Here is a 23,167-nt window from a genome sequence, read left to right on the forward strand (position 1 = left end):
TCAAGGCTATGGTTTTTCCTGTGGTCATGTATGGATGTGAGAGTTGGACTGTGAAGAAGGCTGAGCGCCAAAGAATTGATGCTTTTGAACTGTGGTGTTGGAGAAGACTCTTGAGAGTCCCTTGGACTGCAAGGAGATCCAACCAGTCCATTCTGAAGGAGATCAGCCCTGGGATTTCTTTGGAAGGAATGATGCTAAAGCTGAAACTCCAGTACTTTGGCCACCTCATGAGAAGAGTTGACTCACTGGAAAAGACCCTGATGCTGGGAGGGATTGGGAACAGGAGGAGAAGGGGACGACAGAGGATGAGATGGCTGGATGGCATCACCGACTCGATGGACGTGAGTCTGAGTGAACTCCGGGAGTTGGTGATGGACAGGGATGCCTCACGAGCTGCGACTCATGGGGTCGCAAAGAGTCAGACACGACTGAGCGACTGATCTGATCTGATCTGATGTGTGACTGTGCTACTCAGGTAGCATAGAAGGTTACTAACACTACAGTGGAACATTACCATGACAAAGGACTTCTTGGATGGCTTGACAGTGGAATTGCCCTCCCTGGTCCTTGAATCGTCCTCGATAAACAGATTGGGCCTAAACAATGGAACATCTGGAAACTTGCTGCAAGCACTGAAGAACTTGGGACTTGGACTGGATATTTCATAGGTACCAATCGTAGTCATAGAAACTATTTCTTTTGTTATAATCAATTATATTTCATGCAAGCTTGTGTTCCCCTTCCTTTTGTTCTAGCATAGGAAGTTTACAATTCAGTAAGACTTTATGTTCTATAACTTATGTAAATTGCAAATTATATACTTGTTTCAACTCTTCTGTTTCCTTAAGAAATGAATCCCTTTTGATTCTTCAATCTTAAAGTAGTCTGTGGTTACCAATAAATCTCCAGTGGCCCTGGAAAGAAGGTCCCATGGCTGGACTTGCTTCTCAGTTACTTACTAAATTGCTCCAGTGATCTAAACAATTCATTGGATGGCTGATTTTTGGCATTTTGGGATTAATAGCTATTTGCACCACTGCTGCTGTCACTGGCATTGCATTACAAACCTCAATTCAAACACATAATTTTATCCAAAATTGGACTAAAGATGCTCATACTATGTGGAACACTCAAGCTCAGATAGACAAAGATATTCAGGATGAAATACAGGAACTAAAAACAACCATCAGATGGGTTGGTGATCAATTAATAGATGTACAAAAACAGGTGATGCTAAAATATGATTGAAATTCTACTCAGTTTTGTGTTACTCCTGTTCAATTCAATAGTGCCTACAACTGGAAACAAACTGAATTTCATTTATAAAACATACATGATAATGCCTCTCTGAATATACAATTATTACCAAAAAAAAAAAATCTTTGAAACCTTTTCTAAAAATCTGCCCTTTTCCACTAATTTGAAAAGTTTAGCTGAACAACTAGCTGATCGATTATCTGGGCTAGACCCAAGCAGATAGTTTCAAAGCATTATTCACAGCATCGGGTCTGGGACTGTAATTTTTGTGATTGTCTTGACAATTATATTTGTCATTTACCATTGCCTTCATGCAAAAGTTGTTAAAACTAAACAAACTCAAATGGTCAGAACACTTTTTACAAATATTATAAATAAATAAAGGGGAATTGTCAGGGAATGTTTAACAGGAGGATTCCTACGTGCTGTTTCTCATAAATTATCTGTTCCTTATCAGTTCTTATTCCGAGAACAAGTAGAGCTGCACGCAGCTCTCAGGACTGAGATCATGAGAAAAGGTATCTGCTTGGATTCCTTTCAGTAACTTCCTTCAGTGACTCTTTTCACTGTCAGCGACCTTGAATGTATTAGACTATCCATATTGTGGCTATTGATAAAATTTCATCCTGTGTAACAGCTGAGTAATCATCTTACTAAAGATATGTAAACCTGCATTTCTTCTAATACAATACCTTTGCTCCATCCGAGCTTGGGTCCCTGTGTCTTTCCTTCCTTCCTTCTTTCTTTCTTTCTCTCTCTCTCTTTCACTTTCTTATCGTTGACTTCATACCACCAGGTTCCGGTCCATTAAAGGAATCCAACAAGTGACCAGGACAAAACTTGGCCCAATATTGGCTCTGAAACTCCAGCTCAGTCTCTTGCTGAGCTGGCATCACATGAGTCAAAGTAAAAGACCAGGGGCAGCTGGGGCTGAAACTGAATTGGAGAAGCGGGTGTCTGAAGGATGTCAGCATCAGAGTGGAGGAGGTGTCCCAAGAGTACCCTGTTTTTTTAATTTTCTTCATGCTCTGGCCTGTGTTCTGGATCACAGAGTAGACAGTGCTGAGAGGCAACTCTTCTTTCAGACATTGCTCACTGATACCCTGGGAATAAAAGAAAATGGATTCTAAAAGCAGATGAAGTATAAAGCAGATCCAGATTTGGAAAACTCAGCAGTGGCCATAGGAAAGGACAGTTTTCATTCCAATCCCAAAGAAAGGCAATACCAAAGAATGTTCAAATTACAATACAATTGCTCTCATTTCACATGCTAGCAAGGTAACACTCAAAATCCTTCAAGTTAGGCATCAGCAGTACATGACCAAGAATTTCCAGATGTATAAACTAGATTTAGAAAACACAGAGGAACCAGAGATCAAATCGCCTACATGCCTTGTACTATAGAAAAAGCAAGGGAATTCCAGAAAAACATCTACTTTGCTTCACTGACTACACTGAAGCCTTTGTCTGGATCACAACAAACTGTGGTAAATTCTTAAAGAGATGGGAATACCAGATCACCCTACCTGTCTCCTGAGAAATCTATGTGCGCATCAAGAAGCAACAGTTATAACCAGACATGGAACAACAGACTGGTTCCAAATTGGGAAAGGAGTACATCAAGGTTGTGTATTGTCACCTGCTTATTTAAATTGTATGCAGAGTACATAATGGGAAAAGCTGGGCTGGATGAATCACAAGCTGGAATCAACATTGCTGGGAGAAATATCAGCAACCTCAAATATATAGATGATACCACTCTAATGGCAGAAAGTGAAGAGGAACTAAAGAGTCTCCTAATGAGAGTGAAAAAGCTGGATTAAAATTCAACATACAAAAAACTATGATCATGCCATCCAGTCCCATCACTTCATGGCAAACAGACTGGGAAAAAGTGGAAATAGTGACAGATTTTATTTCCTTGGGCTCTAAAATCAGTGCAGATGGTGACTGCAGCCATGAAATTAAAAGATTCCTGCTTCTTGGAAGAAAAGCTATGACCAAACTAGACAGAATATTAAAAAGCAGAGACATCACTTTAACAGAAAGAACTGTATAGTCAAGATATGATTTTTCCAGTAGTTATGTATGGATGTGAGAGTTGGACCATAAAGAAGGCTGAGAGAGAACCAAAGCATGAATGCTTTCAAACTGTGGTGCTAGAGAAGACTCTTGAGAGTCCCTTGGACTGCAAGATCAAACCAGTCAATCCTAACAGAAATCACTCTTGAGTATTCATTGAAAGGACTGATGCTGAAGTTGAAGCTCCAATAATATGGCCACCTAATGCAAACAGCTGACTCATTGGAAAAGACCCTGATGCTAGGAAAGATTGAGGGCAAGATAAGAAGGGGGCAAAAGAGGTTGTATGACATTGCTAATTCAATGGACATGAGTCTGAACAATCCCCATGAGATAGTGAAGGATAGGGAAGCCTGGCATGCTACAGAACATGGGGTCACAAAGAGTAGGACACAACTTAGTGACTAAACAATAAACAACAAAGAAACCCACATGGAACCAATGCTGCTGACATGCACTGTTTATGGATGCCCCCCAAGTTCCCAGTACTACACAGGTCTCAGATGTAAAATTTCCTAGTTAATACTGTTGATTGTTCAGAAAGAGGCAGTGGGACAAGAAGTAGCAGTGATTAGGTCTGATAAGCACAAGTGCAGCTGCAGAGGAACCTGGTACAGCCCTCGATGATCACAGCTCCCACCTCTTGCCTGGTACATGCCTTCTTGATACTCTTCTTAACTCTGCTCTATCCGGTTGCCATCATCATGTTTCCTCTGGTCCTCCTGAAATGCTTCTCCTGAGTCACACACAGAGTGGAGATTGAATCTCAGTCTCAAAAACCTGTACCTAGTTCCATGGTTATGACGCTAAAGCCATTAGCACACCCACCAGCCCTTTTGCAGGGGGAAATCTCTGAGCAGCAAAGTGAAGAAAAAAGGGTTTCAGTGGAAGAGAGGAGTTATCTGAGGAGGAAAAAGAAGTGCAACTTGCCTCTTCTGGTATCCATGTTCCTTTCCCTCTTATACATTTTCCAAAAGCACAGTCAAGTTCCCAGGAAGAATAGCACAACCACGATGGTCCACAGGATGCCTCCAAGGGAGTCAGCAATCGTCTGTCTGTGTGAACCTGTTTCCCTCACACAGAGAGAATGGAGAATAGTTAAGGGAAGACAGAATTTTAAATAACCATTGCCATAGGGAGATAGAACATATGGAGAAGTCCAAAGTCCTGGTTCAGAAGTTGAAGAGGTAAGAGTGCAGTAGGTTCATTCATAACTGAACTGAGAAAATACCATCTGTACACATGCCTTCAGGGTGGGCCTTCCAGAGGAGGTAATGCATAAACTGAGTCTTGAGGGAGGAGTAGGAGTTCCCCAGATATTCAAGGTGGGCACAGAATTTCTGAAAGGAGGAGCACCATGTTCAGGGAATGTTATTGTCAGATCATCAGACCTGAGGGTTGCCATCACCCTACACTCCAAGCTGGACAGGAACAGAACAGGAAGGAACCAGGTGAAGAGGATAAGAGGGAGAAAGAATCTCCTTCCCAAGGGTCTTTCTGAATGTTTATTTTATCTGAGAGTCCATGATGAGGCTGAGGGGAGGGTAATAGGGGTTTAAAGTAATGCTGACATATCAGATTCCTCCAGCAGGTCAGTTCTTCCTTGTGGAGGATGGGTTAGAAGGGCAAACTACACATATTCATTCATGATTCAATGAAGCAATGAATGTGAGCAAACATTGCTGAATCTTTGCTTGGGACATGAATTCAAAGAAAACAAGACATGGCCTCTGCCCTCAAGGTGTTCTAATCTGCACAGGAGACAAGTCCACAAACAGCATTGTTAACTCAGTGTGGGGTGGCCTTGGACCTCTCCTTAAAAAAGATAATGTCTATGCTGGAAGGTTATAACACCTGCAAGGTCCTGTACCAAATGAGATGGAGGTTCCTTTTCTTCAAACTTTATTAAGAGCGGAACCATAACCAAGCACAGGACCCTGTGTAACTGTATTGATCACTCCCCCATGAAGCTGGCCTTAACTGAGAGACATCCTTCAACAGGAGTAAATAAGAAAGTGAAGGGCTCTTGACTTTGGAGGACTGATGACAGAGGAAACAGCATTTCCAGAGGGTCAGAAGCTGTTAATAGCAAGACTCATTCAGGGTCTCTAGTTAAGCAATCCAGTGTGAAATACATGAGGAGAGAGACGTGGGCAGAGAAGCATTTGAGCCCTGAATCCTACAGGGAGACACTGGAGGTCAAATCCCCCAGATGACACAGTTGACACAATCCAATTCACTTTTTCTAAAGACCACAATAGACACACAATGAATGATGAATGATGTGGGGAGAGGTACTGGAAGGCTACTGTCTGGACCAGCAATGGCAAGAGGTGGAGAGGAGAGCATGGATGTGAGAGAAATTTAAAAACAGAAGCAAATTGGTTGTGCTTTGCAGGCTCCTGTATGGGGTGGCCCTGGTGGAAGGTGGTGCTAATAACAGAGTGGGGAGAAAAGCCCAGAGCTCTCACCCCAGTACACTTGAACTTCAGGAGTGTCCCTCCCCTCTGGCAGCTTGCACTCACCATGGGAACAGACTTGCACAAAGTCTACAGAGGCAGTTTTCTTGTCCACATTGTTGCTGACCACACAGTTGAGGATGGCATTGGGCTTATTCAGAGACAAGTTCATAGTCAGTTGCCAGGTGTTGGGGGCTAGTTCTGGTGTCTCACTCCACGCCAGCTCACTGGGAAGGCCCTTGCTCTCCCAGGTTACCTTCAGGTCTTCTCTGTTTCCTGGGGACTTGCACTCCAGGGTGACATTGCACCAGCTCGGTGTGGTGGATGATGACTTCACCAGGATCTCAGGAAGGATCAAGGGCTCTGGGGCAGGTGAGACAAAAGAACGGAGCATCACATGTGTGGAGAACACGGCAGTTCACATTCTCTCATCCATTGTCTCACTGAAGCTCAGGCAACCTCCCTCTCAGGATGGTGAATGCATTTTCCAGAAGAAACACCATTTTCCCAAATCCCCAATATACAGCAATGACAATAGGAAAGGAAACAATTGAGGTAAGCCCTATGTGATCTTCCTAGATTACTAAGCCTTAAAATTCTTCCATTAAAAAGAAAAGCTATATGCTGGACCTCACCTTCCAGGATTCATTGAATATAAGAAATTGGGATGTTTCCTTCTTTCCAGGGGAAGAAGTCGGGGAAGGAAGGACTTGATCTGGTCCAGGACCATTGCCCTGCTTCTCCTGTTCAGATGATGCCTGGGACTGTACGGCCCTTATGGAGCATTGACATATGGCCTATGCTTGGATGCCAAAAGTAGAGACATTTCTGAGAGACGCAGTGGTAGTGACCAGCAACTACAACCCAAGTGTGGTTAGAACATGCCACTAAACTTGAGGTCCACACAGGCAGATAAGTCACTAACAAGTTTGTCATAGATATCACATGGGAAACAAAAGCTGTCAAAGTCACTCTCATAGCAGATATTTCCCTATGCAACAGAAACTTTAGGGGAAAAAAAGAGTTGACTAAATGAGGCTCTTAAGACGTATCGCAGTGTAAATTTTCCCCTATATCTATTGAGGATTTGAGAGCTAGATTTGAGGGGTCTTTGTGAGCAATTATATCTCTGACCTTTTCATACCAGAGTTTGAGCAATCTCTGGGAGTTGGGGATGGATAGGGAAGCCTGGCATGCTGCAGTCCAGAGAGTGGGAAAGAGTCAGACACAACTGCGTGACTGAACTGAATTGAAACCTCTGGCTGGTAAGAAGAGAGAGGACAGGGAGGACTGCCTACATGTGGATTTCCAAATTGTGGTAGATGCATAGGGCCCCAATTCCAGAACCTCCGAATGTGTTAGGATATTTGGCAAAGGGAAATGAAAGTAACAGATGGGTTAAGGATATTTATTAGCTGACCTTCAAATAGGGAGATTATTCTGGAATATCTGGTTGGAACCAAGGTAATTGCAAGGGTCCTTACAAGAAGAAGGAGGAAGAAGAGGAGGAGGTCAGAGAGATCAATGTGAGAAGGAATTGTCCCTCCATTGCTGGCTCTGAAGATGGACAAGTGTGACCATGAGCCAAAGAATGCAGGCAGCCACTAAAAGGTACAAGGTGAAAGAAAATGTTTGTTCCTCTGGAACCTCCAGGAAGGCACACAGCCCCGACAGCACTGAGAAATGGAGAATTTCCTGCCATATCAATAAACAAGTATGTCACAGCCATCAGTGATTCCAGCCCCCAAATGTGAATTTCTGAGCTCAGAAGGGACCCAGGAAGAACAGTGCCTGTTATCTTGCAGCCATCAGTCATTTCCCATGGTGATCCCTGAGGACCTGGGGTGGTGGGGACAGGGGGGGTGTGAAAAAGCCCCAGAGAGCTGAGCTGAATATGAAAGGAATGATTTCAGTAAGCCCAGACTTTTCTACCTTCCCACACATAGAAGAGTGCTAAATTCCTTGAGATATCTGTTTTTCCTTAATTAGTAATTGTCTTTTGATGTTCAGACTACCTGCCCCTTGTTGCAAACTTACATATGACCTGACTCCTTCCTCTGCCTACTCAGAGCAGTTCTCTCAGGGTTACTTGAGATGCTGTCTCTCAGGCTTGAAATCGTAAAAATGTCCACCAAATAAAACATAATTCTCAATTTCTTGGTTGTGATAATTTTGTTTTAATTGATTTGATTTAGCCCAGTGAGACCCCTATCTGACTTCTGATATCCAGAAAGATAAAATAATACTTTTGTGTTTTAAGCCACTAGTCACTCAGACTAGTCACTCAGTCGTGTCCGACTTTTTGCAACCCCATGGACTGTAGCCCGCCAGGCTCCTCTGTCCATGGGATTCTCTAGGCAAAAATACTAGAGTGGGTTGCCATTTCCTCCTCCAGGGGACCTTTCCAACTGTACATAAAGGAGACTTCATCAATGTGCATTAGAGGATACCCCAGGTTAACTGTCATAGAAAACTGTCTCTTGAGCCTTTAAATTCCATACCAATTCTACACCTCAGGTTGGCTGATTGTTTGTTTCTTTATTTAGGTTTTAAGGTGTGCCGGGAGCTGGCATATTGCATATTGAGTGCATATTGCATATTGAGTGCAGCACTTTCCACAGCATCATCTTTCAGGATCTGGAATAGCTCAACTGGAATTCTATCACTGCCGGGAGCCAGCGTGAGGAACTCCGCCCGTGGCAAAGGTCATGAGGAAGGAGGCTCGGCATACGCAAAGGCGGGATTGAGCCTCAGGAGTCCCCCTGGAAATTCTCGAGCATCTACCCCCCAAACCAGAGTCTGCCTACTTTCTGCTTTGTGCTCTCACCTACCCCTCTGACTTTACAGGGAGCTGTTCCCCACTACCTCTCTCTGAAAAAAGAGTTAGCTTACAGCTCCAGTTAATAATTCCTGGGTGTGACAGTGTTTCAACCTACAAACTCCTTTGGAAATCCTCTAGCCTGCCTGAATAGGTTTTTCCGGCCACATGTGATTGTTCAGAGCCTCCCAACTGAGAGAGGCGGGAGATGTTCTAAACTGTCTAAACACAGAGTCCTTTGAGTAGTTAAAAGATTGATTAGAAATTGTATTGGTGAAGGGTTTTTCACTTATTGGGCCAATGTTTGCTGCTAAGTACTTACCATACCCCTTACCTATTGTGTCCTTGGCAGAGTATTGATTGATATAATGGGTTTATAGAAATGTAAGTAGTAGCCTCAATGTTTGTAACCTTGGACCCTTGAGTTAATTCTTTTCTTGATTGAGCCCACCTCACCTTTGCCCTATAGGAATGCAACTCTATCCAATGCTTTTTGGAGACTGGCGCCTGACTTTAGAATAATCACCTTTAGAGAAAAATAAGTTTCTTAAAATGTTAACAGGCCTCCAGGCCAGAAGATGATGTAATTCACCTGAACTTTTGCGTATGATAAGTTTGCAGGAAGAAAGCCTGGCTTACTGCATGACTCTACCCCTTCCCCCATTATCCTCTATGCATAACTTAAGGTATAAAAACTACTTTGGAAAATAAAGTGCAGGCCTTGTTCACCGAAACTTGGTCTCCCCGTGTCACTCTCTCTCCCAAATTCTGGCTGAGTTTATATCTGGAGCACGGAACCCGACATGCTTGCTAATTATACCTGGGCTTCTAAGATCCGACCGGGGAGGCCTCAGTGTCTCCTCTCCTTCGGGAGAACAGAAGGATGCCTGCGGCCTACGTAAGTGGTGCAAACTTCTTGTCTTGAAGTTTTATTGGTCTCCCGCCTAAACCAAGCTACTCAGCCTCTTTTCTCCACTGAATTTCCTCACTGAGCTATCCTCATTCTATTACTCTTTATATCTTTGATAAATATTTAAATAAATAGGTCACCTATGCCATCTCTCCTTCGAATACCCTGGATCAGCCGGGGCTGGACCCCGGCAAAGGTGAATGACCTGGGGCTATTTGTTTCCAACAACCTGATTGCGAATCTAAAGGCGCAGTTGAAATGTCTATTTTTCTTGCCTTCCTCAGAAGAGATTGCTGCAGATCTACTCTATGATTCTCATTCTTTTCAGCTTACAATAAAAATAACTTATTATTTTTTGCAAACTATGTCTTATAATAAAGCAGTGCTGAAAAATTAAATAGAAGAATGTTAAGTTGCCATATAGGCTATGAAAATGATTGCTGGTGGTGATTTTTAAGCTTGATTCTAAATAGATTTATGAAGAATGGCACTTGGAAGATGTGGTTCAAATTTTGCTATTTAAGGTATCTTGAAATTATAGGCTCACTGTCCCTAAAATTTCAAAAAGCGTAGAGCTTAGGCTCTTAACGGTATAGCAGTGATAAAAGCTTTCATAGTCATTTCTAAAAATCAACACTTCATAGTTTTCTGTCTCCAATGGTTCTCTAATACACTTGTAGAAGGAAGGCAACAGAAAACCAAGAATAAAAATAGCTGAGCTCTCCACAACTGGGCTTCCTGCTTACTTTCCCTGTTCAAACTTTATACTAATCTGTGATAGAAGCAATAGAAAATTAATATACAAATCAAATAAACTGAGTCCTATAAAGAATAATAATTATTATGACAAATAAATACTAATGAAGAACTATGGATGGAGGTTCATAACATTGTACAGGAGGTGGTGCTCATAATCAATCCCAAGAAGAAATGCAAAAAGGCAAACTGGTTATCTGAGGAGGCCTTACAAATAGCTGAGAAAAGAAGAGAAGTGAAAGGCAAAGGAGAAAAGGAAAGATATAGCCATCTAAATGAAGAGTTCCAAAGAATAGCAAGGAGAGATAAGAAAGCTTTCCTCAGTGATCAATGCAAAGAAAAAGAGGGAAACAATAGAATGGGGAAGACTAGAGATCTCTTCAAGAAAATTAGAGATACCAAGGGAACTTGTCATGTAAAGATGGGCACAATAAAGGACAGAAACTGTATGGACCTAACAGAAGGAGAAGATATAAAGTGAGGTGGCAAGAATACACAGAAATTATACAAAAAAGATCTTCAGTTCAGTTCACTTTAGTCACTCAGTTGTGTCCGACTCTTTGCGACTCCATGAATTGCCGCACGCCAGGCCTCCCTGTCCATCACCAACTCCCGGAGTTCACTCAGACTCAAGTCCATTGAGTCAGTGATGCCATCCAGCCATCTCATCCTCTGTCGTTCCCTTCTCCTCCTGCCCCCAATCCCTCCCAGCATCAGAGTCTTTTCCAGTGAATCAACTCTTCAAATGAGGTGCCCAAAGTACTGGAGTTTCAGCTTCAGCATCATTCCCTCCAAAGAAATCCCAGGGCTGATCTCCTTCAGAACGGACTGGTTGGATCTCCTTGCAGTCCAAGGGACTCTTAAGAGTCTTCTCCAACACCACAGTTCAAAAGCATCAATTCTTCAGCGCTCAGCCTTCTTCACAGTCCAACTCTCACATCCATACATGACCACAGGAAAAACCATAGCCTTGACTAGACGGACCTTTGTTGGCAAAGTAACGTCTCTGCTTTTGAATATGCATGACCCAGATAACCATGGCCAGAGAAGGCAATGGCACCCCACTCCAGTACTCTTGCCTGGAAAATCCCATGGATGGAGGAGCCTGGTGGGCTGCAGTCCATGGAGTCGCTAAGAGTCAGACACGACTGAGCGACATCACTTTCACTTTTCACTTATATGCATTGGAGAAGGAAATAGCAACCCACTTCAGTGTTCTTACTTGGAGAAACCCAGGGATGGGGTGCCTGGTGGGCTGCCATCTATGGGGTCGCACAGAGTCGGACACGACTGAAGCGACTTAGCAGCAGCAGCAGCAGATAACCATGGTGGTGTGATCACTCACCTAGAGCCAGACATCGTGGAGTATGAAGTCAAGTGGGCCTTAGGAAGCATCACTATAAACAAAGCTAGTGGAGGTGATGGAATTCCAGGTGAGCTATTTCAAATCCTAAAAGATGATAGTGTTAAAGTGCTGAACTCAATACGCCAGTAAATTTGGAAAACTCATCAGTGGCCATGTTGCAAAAATACGACTGTTGAGAAACCAAGCACCACACCTGGAGGTTGGAGAACTCAGGTTTATTAAGCCAGTGGTCCCAGATGACCTAGCACTCTGAAGTTCTAGGAGCCTGAACTCAGGGTGAACTTTACTCTTATAGGTTCAGTACACACAATTACACTTGGCACTGGTTGATTGGTTACCTGGTTGCTATGTGATATGGGCAGTTACACAGCACAGGAGTTGCTATGGGTTATGTGCAGGGAATTGCCAAACAGAAACTCATAGAAGCAGAAACAGAACATTCCATACTTATCAGAACATCTTATGGTAATAGTCGATTGCTAGGTCATCTTGTTCCTATCTCGGTGCAGCAAGCATATTTTACAGAAGCAGAACTAGCATGAAGTTATTTCTGCATGTAAGTTTTAAATTTTCCTCCTCAGTCTCCCCTCTTGAAGCCCCTTAAATCATATAAGGCATCAACTTCTTGATTTTCTTGGCCCAGGGGCTAATAACCTCTCAGGGCTAGGAGGTGTGTGGTGCCCTCCATCTGCGGCAGCTTCTGCTAGGCTGGAAACTGTCCTCATGATTGATGAATGGCAAAAGGCACGATAAGAGGAGGCAGGTCCCAAGGAAGAGTAGGACTATTCATACTAGAGTTTTGAATCCTCCTAGATAAGAAAATCATCCCTCAAGTAGCTCTCCAGGATTCCATCCCTTCCAAGTCTGGACTGGAACATGAGCTATTTTAGTCATTTTCCTGGTTATTTCTTCTATGACCTTGCCTTTATCATCTATCTGTAGACAACAGTTGCTAAGATTGAACTTCCCACAGATGCCCCCACCCCCACCCCCTGTAGCCAGTAAGTAATCTAGAGCCAGGTGTTTCCGATAGACAACATTATGCACCTTGATTTGTTGTTCTGCCAATAAGTTATGAAACTTGACCATTTCATTAGTAAAGATCTCAACCACTGCCTGGAACCAAATAATTCTGTTAAGCATGTAAATTGGGGTTTGGTATCCCCAGGACCCATCTTCTGCCCAATTAGCTGGCCCATAGTATAGGATTAGGCATTCAGGAGGCCATTCATCAACTTTCTAATTTCCAATCTGTAGAGATCTGCGCTTTTTGATGAGGCCTCTGTCTTTATAAACTGGGACTCCCAATGATTCACCTTGGGCTAGGGGAAGTAGGAAAAAGGAGAGATGGAAAGTCCCCAATAAGCATACCTCCTGACCAGCTGGCTGGCAAAATTGAATATGCATTAGCCCCACAAATCCAGTATAATAATCCTTCTGGAGCAGGCCAATGGCCTTCAGTGGACAAGTCATCCCATCTGGTCTTTAAACTGGGGAAGCTTGCTAGAGGGTGAGGATTAGGCTCTGTATGGTTTGTGTTTCCCCATCAATCAGAGATGTGAGTAGTTGCATTATAATATCTTTGTCCAAGACAATGAGGCTTCCTACCGGAACATTGAATATTGGGCCCCACAGCACCAGACAGTTCTTGCCAATTATGGAAGCCTTCAAATGCCAAATTCTGACCCTGGTTTTCTTGAATTCCCCTGAGCTGTTGAAGGGTCTCTGGGGATCTGATTCTTTAGCTTTCCAGGGCCATTTTTCTCCCATCATAGTTACCCCACACACATAGCAAGAAATAACCATTAATGTCGGCTATGGTCTCTGCTAGAGCTAAGAACAGGGTTTTAGTTTGAACTGAAACAGGATGGGGACCACTTTCTATCTCTTTATAAAAAGAATGGAAGAGCTTGTGTGTAGATGCCAGGAATGAAACAGAAATACTCTGGAAATCCAACACAGTTCCTGGGTCAGCACCTCTCCCATTGATATAATTACCAATTTTGAATCCATGTTTTTTCATTTTGAGTTCCCAGGGTTGAAGATAGTGAAACTGACAGGATTAGATCAGATCAGATCAGATCAGTCACTCAGTCATGTCCGACTCTTTGCGACCAATGAATCGCAACACGCCAGGCCTCCCTGTCCATCACCAACTCCTGGAGTTCACTCAGACTCACGTCCATCTAGTCAGTGATGCCATCCAGCCATCTTATCCTCTGTCGTTCCCTTCTCCTCCTGCCCCCAATCCCTTCCAGCATCAGAGTCTTTTCCAGTGAGTCAACTCTTCGCATGAGGTGGCCAAAGTACTGGAGTTTCAGCTTTAGCATCATTCCTTCCAAAGAAATCCCAGGGCTGATCTCCTTCAGAATGGACTGGTTGGATCTCCTTGCAGTCCAAGGGACTCTCAAGAGTCTTCTCCAACACCACAGTTCAAAAGCATCAATTCTTCGGTGCTCAGCCCTAGTTCTCAACTGGGGCCAACAGTTCCCTTTTGAAGGAGAGTTATCTTCTTTTATCTTTTCAGGTTGTCCATATGACACAACTCCAGTGAGAGCAGTAAGCCCAGTAATCACCATAGCAAGAGGAGTGGGTGGATGCTAATTCACACATATATTTGTCATTAAACACGTACTCTTGTCCCATGATAAGCCCCACATTTTATAGTATTCATGGAACAGACTGGTTCCAAATAGGAAAAGGAGTACGTCAAGGCTGTATATTGTCACCCTACTTATTTAACTTATATGCAGAGTACATCATGAGAAACGCTGGGCTGGAAGAAACACAAGCTGGAATCAAGATTTCAGGAAGAAATATCAATAACCTCAGATATGCAGATGACACCACCCTTATGGCAGAAAGTGAAGAGGAACTCAAAAGCCTCTTGATGAAAGTGAAAGTGGAGAGTGAAAAAGTTGGCTTAAAGCTATAGAACAGTCTTTTGGACTCTGTGGGAGAGGGAGAGGGTGGGATGATTTGGGAGAATGGCATTGAAACATGTATAATATCATAATTGAAATGAGTCACCAGTCCAGGTTCAATGCACAATGCTGGATGCTTGGGGCTGGTGCAATGAGACAACCCAGAAGGATGGTACGGGGAGGGAGGTGGGAGGGGCGTTCAGAATGGGGAACACATGTATACCTGTGGTAGATTCATGTTGATATATGGCAAAACCAATACAATATTGTGAAGTTAAAAAATAAAATATTAAAAAATATTGCAGCAAGGAAAAAAAGAAAAAGCTCAACATGCAGAAAACTAAGATCATGGCATCTGGTCCCATCACTTCAAGGCAAATAGATGAGGAAACAGTTGCTGACTTTATTTTTCTGGGCTCCCAAATCACTGCAGATGGTGACTACAGCCATGAAATTAAAAGACACTTACTTCTTGGAAGCAAAGTTATGACCAACCTAGACAGCATATTCAAAAGTAGAGACATTACTTTGCCAACAAAGGTCTGTCTAGTCAAGGCTATGGTTTTTCCAGTGGTCATGTAAGGATGTGAGAGTTGGACTATAAAGAAAGCTGAGCACCAAAGAATTGATGCTTTTGAACTGTGGTGTTGGAGAAGACTCTTGAGAGACCGTTGGACCAAAAGGAGATCCAACCAGTCCATTCTAAAGGAGATCAGCCCTGGGTGTTCTTTGGAAGGAATGATGCTAAAGCTGAAACTCCAGTACTTTGGCCACCTCATGCAAAGAGTTGACTCACTGGAAAAGACTCTGATGCTGGGAGGGATTGGGGGCAGGAGGAGAAGGGAACGACAGAGGATGAGATGGCTGGATGGCATCACTGACTCGATGGACGTGAGTCTCAGTGAACTCTGGGAGTTGGTGATGGACAGGGAGGGAGGCCTGGCGTGTTGCAATTCATGGAGTCGCAAAGAGTTGGACACAACTGAGCGAATGAACTGAACTGAACTGAACTGAGGGGTTTCTGTTAATAGCAGCACACACATCAAAGTGAACTGACACCAGAAATTCTAAATTTGTAATTCGTATCTGGTTAGTCAGAAGCCCTCCTTCTTGGTGCCAAACCTCTAACCAATCTACATTAGGAGGGGAATCTGGTGGTCAAAACAAATATACTGGCCTTCTTGTTGACAAATAGAATAGGTTGCCTTGTTATGAACACAGGTTTCATTGGGCCTCTCCTTGGCTGGGGAAGTGAGTATGGTGAAGCAAGGTCCAAGTTACCCCCTGACCTGATCTAGTCATGTGAATGCATGGAGTACATGTGGGGTCTGTTTTACTTTCTAATACACTATAGCTCAGCAGGATATAAACTGCTATTATACAAAACATTTGATTCCATTATTAATTCCATTAATTTTGGGATAGATTGTAGCCAAAGCAATCCCTCATGTTTGACCCACAGAAAGCATCAAGGCCAGTGGTGCAACCAGTCCTTACTTGGCAGGGTGTCATCATAACCCTGACTTTCAGATGTCCCTTATCAAATTCCTCAATTTCCATCATGTGTGGACCAGCCAACCCTGGAGTGACTGGAGCAGGGTTGAAGATCTTGGGCAGGATTTGGGTGTCTATGAAGGAAGACCCAAAATGGCTGGTTCAGATGAGCCTCAGCAGTCCAGTTCTCTTGCACTTCTAGAGGTGCTGCTATCTTCACCCAGGTATGGTGAATCCACGGAGTGACACATGTAACTTAACAGCAGTAGGGGTCACCAGGACAACTGTTTGAGGGCCTGTCCAGACTGCCTGAAGTGGTTCCTATTTCCAATCTTTAACCCGTACCTCATCTCCTGGCTTATAGGAATGAACCCAATTCCCCAAAGGAACAGGGGGTCCTTTCTAAGGTTTCTCAAGTGATATGGCGGAAGACTCTTCCCAGGGCCTGGAGGTGTCAGGACATCTTCAGATCAGCTAGTTGTTGGGAGTCTCCCTTGAGCTTCCCTATCACTGGGGGTGGTCTCCCGTATACGACCTCTAAGGGAGAATAGCCTGAGGATCTCCGGGAGCACTGGGCTCAGAGCAAAGCTGAGGTAGCATGTCGACCCGAGGTAACTGGCTCTCTACTGACAGAGCTTAACTAACGTAGTCTGATTCATGTGCTCAACTTTCCCTGAGCTTTGTGGCCTGTAAGCAGGCACAAAGTGGAGCTTCCATTTGACTCTCAGTGTCTTGGACAAAGTCTGGATTATCTCAGACACAAAGGCCAGCCTGTTGTCATACCCTATACAGAGAGGTAGCCCATATCTCAGGATTATCTCTCTTAGTGGGGCCTTGGCCACCTCACATGCCTGGGATAGACCTCAGCACATCCCGAGTAGGTGCAGACTACCACAACTAAATATTTAGAACACTTGCAGGGCTTGACTTCTGTGAATTCAATTTCTAAATCTTCAAAGAGCAGTGTCCCAACTGTGTGAACTCCTGGGCTGGGTCTTGGTCCTTGGCTGGCATTGTTTTGCATACAAGTCACATACCTAGCACTGATCTGGGGACACAGGGTTGGGAACTTAGGAACGAAATAGTAGCAGCTCAGTAAACTTTCCAGCACAGTTTTCTTTAAGTGAGTTGTCTCACGGTGCTGTTTCATCAGCTGGACTGCTATATTGCTGGGGACAAAGACCCTTTGGTCTGGAAGCCTCCACCAACCCTCTTTTTCTTTTGTTCCACCCTCATCTAAAGCCCATTGATCTTCTTCCTTGGTATATCTCAGGAATGGAGGCAATTCTGGTGCCAAGAGTACCTTAGAAATTGGCTCAGGGCCTACTGTGGGACTTGGTTGGGTTGCTGCCTTCTTGGCTCTCTGGTCGGCCAATAGATTCCCTTTGCTAACTAGATCAGTTCCTCTTTGATGGCCTTTGCAATGGATGGCTGCCACTTGGGAAGGCTTTCAAACTGCCTCCAACAGCTGAAGAATTTCTTCTTTGTTTTTGATCTCCTTTCCCCCTGCTGTCAGTAGTCCCCTTTCTTTATAAAGGACTCCATGAACATGTAAAGCAGCAAACTCGTACCTTGAGTCAGTGTAGATATTGACTCGCTTTCCTTCAGTGTGCCTTAGTGCCTGAATAAGTGCCCATAGCTCAGCCCGTTGTGCTGCCTACCCTTGTGGCAAAGCCTCATACTTAACTATCTTGTCTGTTGTCATTATTGCATAACCTGCCTTGTGTTGTCTGCCCTGACGAAACTGCTTCCATCAGTGAACAGTTCCAGTTCTGGGTTTTGGAGGAGAATATCCATCAGGCTTGGTCTGCTCAAGTAAATTTCATCTATGACCTCTTTGCAGTTATGATCAGGGTTTCACGCCTCCTTAGGTAAGAAGATAGTGGGATTCAGCATCTGCACAGTCTCAAAGTGGACCCGTGGGTTTTTGCAGAGTAGTCCATAACAATGAGTCATCCTGGTGTTGGTGAGCCACTTGTGCCCTTGGCTGTTTATCAGCACCATAATAGCATGGGGAAATTTTACATTTATATTTTGTACTAGTGTAAGCATTCCCTTGTGGCTCAGACGGTAAAGCGTCTGCCTACAATGCGGAAGACCCGGGTTCAATCCCTGGGTCGGGTAGATCCCCTAGAGAAGAAAATGGCAACCCACTCCAGTGTTCTTGGCTGGAGAATCCCATGGATGGAGGAGACTGGTGGGCTACAGCCCACGGGGTCGCAAAGAGTTGAACACAACTTCACTTTCACTTTCAGTGTAAGCTTACCTTCTCTAACCAGGACCACAGTGGCAGCTAATGCCTGGAGACATGGAGGCCATCCCGTGGTCACAAGATCCAGTCATTTGGACAGATATGTGACCAGGCACTGCCATGGCCCAACTGTGTGAGGACCCCAAGTGCAGTGTGATTTTTCTATGCACGAAGAGGTTAAAGTCCCACGTCACATCTAGCAGCTCTAATCCTGGAGCGGTGGTCAAAAGTCTCTTTATCTCCCTGAAGGCTTTTTCTTGTTTAGGCCCCCACTCTAGGGGGTCCTTACCAGACCTTGCTGTGGTTTCATACAATGGTTTGGCAATTTCAGAAAAACCGAATATCCAGATCCGGCAAAATCTGGCAGCCCCAAGGAACTCACAAACATTTCTTGGTGCCTGGCTGAGGTATTGAGCAGATAGTTTGTTTCCTCTCATGCCCAAGTGCCCAGTGGCCTCTAGAGATAATAAACCCAAGGTACTGACCTCCTGTCTGCAGATCGGAACCTTTTTCCATGACATCTTGTACCTTGTGGTGGAGAGTAGAGCCAGCAGGGCTTTGGTGGCTTTCTAGCAGTCCTTTCTGGTTTGACTGGCTAGAAACAGGTCATCTATGTACGGGAGGAGGGTGCAGTTCAAGGTTTCTCTGGGGAAGGCAGCAAGACCCATAGCCAGGACTTCACCAAACAGGGTAGGTGCGTTCTTGAAGCCTTGCAGCAGTCAGGTCCAAGTCAGCTGTGTCTGTCTCCTGGTGTGTGGGTCTTCCCACTCAAAGGCAAAGAAGGACTGGCTGGCCCATGACAGCGGAGACAGAAGAAGGAGTCCTTGAGATTGAGACAGGTGAATCAGCTTGCATAGATGGGTAAGAGGCTCAGGAGTGTGTAAGGGTTTGGGACCACTGGATGGCTAGTGATCATTGTGTTGATGATGGTGCTGAGATACAGGTTATGGAGACAGTAGTTCCCTCCAGGTTTCTTAACTGGTAGGAGCATAGTGTTTAAGGGAGACTGACAATCAAAATTTTGGTGCCATGCAGGCATTGGGTGTGGTCTCAAATTCCCAGGCATGCCTCCTGTGACACTGGATATTGCTTCTCTGAGAGGAGTGCCCCTTGGCTTCATGTCCACCATGATGAGTGTGTGATTTTTGGCTAAAATTGGGGGCCCCTTTTCTGCTCAGACAGCAGGAAACTCTTAGCAGGTTGGTTGGATTTGTCTGTTCTCTGTCTGAAGAATAGAGGCAAATTTCATCTTCCCTGGGCATGGTCACAGCCATCATCAGAGTTGATTGGCTCCACAGGATGAGGCTCACATGCTTCCTGGGGGCAAAGGTAATCTGCACTCCAAGCTTTGTCAGTAAATCACTGCCCTGTAGGGGAATAGGGCACTCCAGTAAGAACAGGAATTCATGAGTCACTAGGGGACTTGCTGGCATGAGTGGGCAGTCCTGTCCCCTGTGGCCCTGATGATAATTGCTGTTCGACCTGGGAGGGGAGCACAGGTGTGATTATCACAGAGCATTCAGCTCCAGAGTCCACCATAAAAGTCACTAATTGCCCTCCCTACTTTCATTGCCACCATAGGCTGCCAGGAGACCAGGGTCAGGGAGTCTGGTCCTTCCTAGTCTGATTCTTCCCTGCCAGGCCAATAAAGTCTTGGATGACTGGCTCAGGCTGGTACCTTCCTTTATTGAGTTGATTGAACTTCTTTGACCATTCACACATCCTTCTGCAATGGAAGCATTAATTCTTCCAGTGTCCAGTCTCTTTGCAATAGGTGCACTGGTCAAGATGTAAGAGTGGTCTCTTCTTGTCTTTCCCTTTCCAAGGGGGAACAGTCTGTTTCACTGGATCTGGGTTCCCCAGTGCAGCAGCCAGCAGCCACAGCTTCTGCTTCATTTGCTTGTCAGCCATCCTTTGGGCTTCTCATAGTGGTTCACAAACACCTTGTTTGCAACCTCCAGCAGCTGAGTGGCATTCATTCCAGTGAAGCTGTCAAGTTTCTGGAGCTTATGTCAGATGTCAGTGTAAGACTGAGCCACAAACACCGCATTGAACATGTGTTGGTTTTCTCGCACTGCAGGGTCAAAAGGGGTACACACCCAGAATGCTTCACACAGTCTCTCATAGAACTCCATGGGTGATTCACCTGGCTTCTGGTGCACCTTTGTTGTCTTAGACATATTGGTTGGTTTTCTTGCTCCTGCCCTCAGTCCCTGTAGCAGTGCTTTCCAGGACATGTTGAGGGAGTCCTTTCCATCCAGTGCACTAAAGTCTCAGTTGTGCTGAAGGTCCAGGGTAGCCCCCAGGGCCCAGGCTGCAGGATCTACTGTACCAGCTGATCCCTGCCCTTGGATCCATCTCTGAGCCTCTGAAAGGATTCAGCAGCATTTCTCAGTGTCGAAGAGAGTCAGCAAAAGATGACAACAGTTGTCCCAGGTAGGTTGGTGGTGTGAAAAACAGACTGAAAAAGATCAATCATTGCCTGCTGTTTCTCTGAGTAAGATGGAGTGTGGTGTTTCCAGTTGAGGAGGTTGGTAGTGGTAAAGGGTTGGTAATAAAGGACTGGGCATCCTAGCTGGACAGAGTCATCCTCATTAATCTAGAGAGGGCCTCAGGTCTCTCGTAAAGATATCAGCAGGGCTTAGGGCTGTTGAGCCGGCTGGTTGTCTGAGCAAAGTTGCTGTGGGCTCGGAGGGTGCTCTGGATTTGGAGGTGATGGTGACACAGATGGTAAACAGCTGTCTGGTAAATGGTGAGAAGGCTGAATGAGGACTGGTGGAGCAGTTGGAATGTAGTGCAGAGGCACAGGGGACTCTTCTTCAGGGTCCCCTTGGTGGGTAACCTTTTTTTGGTCCTTCTTTGCCTTTTCTTGGAGCCAGCGGGGTCACAAAGACCCTACAATGTCCCTGCCGGTTTGCACAGAACTGAACCCAAGGAGTTAGCTGATTGGTGGTTTGAAACCAGGACTCTATGTATGGAAACTGGTCTGGGTGCCCAGGGGTCCCTGTCACTGCTCAGTATACAGCACTAACCGTAGGAATGTCTAGAGTACCCTCTGCAGGCCAACCCACCCTGAAGGTGGGCCATTCTGACTCACACAGGGTGCAGAGCTTTCCCAAGGTCATCTTAACCCCATAGTCTCCAGAGAAATTTTTCTTAAAATTTTTCATCATACGATCTAAAACAGTTGGCTTAGAGTAGCTTCCCCCATATTGATAAATGTAATCTACCTCTCTGACCAGGAAGGAGAGGGGTGCACATGGGAAGGGCCTTGTCTTAGGGCCTTAAAGCCTAGGTAGCAATGACATCACCACTCCTGGAAAGCCCAGTATTCCCACACAGCGCAGTTACAGGTCTCCTTGAAGATGGCCCTGATCACTAAATGCCTCAGGGAGACAGGACTGAAAGGAGGCAATCCCTTGTAATGGGATTCATGGAGGAATAATTTCAGGTGGGGCTCAGTGCCTTTGATTGACCCTCTCAAAGGCACTGAGCAAGTGGAGAGAGCAGTATGCATACTCCTTGCCTAGGTGAAGGGCCTGAAACCCTTGGGGAATCAGGGAATCATGAGGAAAAGGTGAAAGAGGAAGGCAGCCTCATAATGAGAATCCAAAAGTATGCAGGAGCACGTCAGAGTGTGCCCCTCCACACGGGCTGGCTCAAGGGACCAAGAGAAAAGGAGGTGCAGAACTGCCTGGCAAAAGAGGCAAGTTTTTTGAGGAAAATTCAATTTTTCAATAATTGGCTCAGAGTCAGCTGATGGAAGGGGGAAATGAGAGTTCAAAATTTTAAGAAAATAATTTTGACAGAGGGTCCTAGGGCAAAAGAGCCATTTGGACATACACAACTTCTAAATCAAATCAGTAACCAGTTTTCCCCCTCCCTGTGTATCCTTCCTTGTGTTGGTGGCACGAAGACAAACAAGTGTGGGTTCCCCCTCCAGGAGGAGACCATTCAGGTGCCCACCTGGCCATGTCTCCATGTGGAACTTAGATACCTCTTAGCTTTGGCAAGTCAGTATAAGCCCCTGACCAGAATCTGACTCACAGGGAGGGACAGGGTCCCTCAGAGACAGACACTGCCCTGAGCCATATGAGGTCACCACGGAACTGCAGGTTAGGACCCACTCAGAATCCAAAGCCATGAGGGCCATGTAGCCACACAGTCACCCTGGAATGAGGACAAACCAGGGAGTTCACTCACACACACATTCAGAGCAGAGGTCGTCACAATACCTCCCTTCTCCATAGTTCCCGGGTTTCCCTAACTGTTGCTCAAGGAGATGATCAATCTCCTCTTCTACCCATTGAGGTATGACATGACTGGGGACTGGCTCTGGGGCCTTACCTTATTGAGAAGTCTTGCCTGATGAACTGGCCCATCCCTCCAATGAGTCCAGTCAGGGCTCGGCCACATGGAGAGTCAGAATGCCAGTCCAAAAGAGAACCCAGAAAACCATAAAGGTTCTCCTCATTTGTTTTGGAGTTACTCCACTCCAAACTGGCCAAGCCACCAGTGCAGTGTCTCAAGGGACCAGTGCGGCTGGAATCTCCCTGGGGCTTCCAGAAATGTTTCAGAAGTCAGACCATCAAGAAACCAAGCATCACACTTTGAGGGTTGGAGAACTCAGGTTTATTAAGCCAGTGGTCTCAGACAAGCTAAACTTCTGAGGTTCTGGGGGCCCGCGTTCAGGATGAGCTTTACTCTTATAGGGTCAGTACACATAATTACAGTTGGCACTGGTTGATTGGTTACCTGGTTACTATGGATTATGGGCAACTACAGAGCACAGGAGTTGCTATGGCTTACATGCAGGAAATTTCCAAACAGAAACTCATAGAAGCAGGAAC

The 23,167-nt window shown here is 45.1% G+C and overlaps 1 protein-coding gene across 2 annotated transcripts in view; it reads right to left on the reverse strand.

Annotated features, from left to right (window-relative positions):
• Window positions 1–23,167, reverse strand: part of LOC113884691 — a 49,520-nt gene that overhangs the window by 3,448 nt on the left and 22,905 nt on the right. Inside the window, exons 3-4 of one of the 2 annotated variants that reach the window (XM_027529553.1) lie at window positions 5,865–6,161; window positions 4,270–4,404 (exon numbers count right to left, since the gene is read on the reverse strand). In XM_027529553.1, coding sequence (XP_027385354.1) covers window positions 4,322–4,404; window positions 5,865–6,161 — 380 coding nt within the window. In that variant the 3' untranslated portion in view covers window positions 4,270–4,321. Of the gene's footprint in view, window positions 1–4,269; window positions 6,162–23,167 lie in introns of those variants that run through there. The other variant, XM_027529545.1, reaches the window with a different exon arrangement.

This window comes from Bos indicus x Bos taurus, chromosome 3 (genome assembly GCF_003369695.1).
Source record: "Bos indicus x Bos taurus breed Angus x Brahman F1 hybrid chromosome 3, Bos_hybrid_MaternalHap_v2.0, whole genome shotgun sequence".
Classification (NCBI taxonomy): Eukaryota; Metazoa; Chordata; class Mammalia; order Artiodactyla; family Bovidae; genus Bos; species Bos indicus x Bos taurus.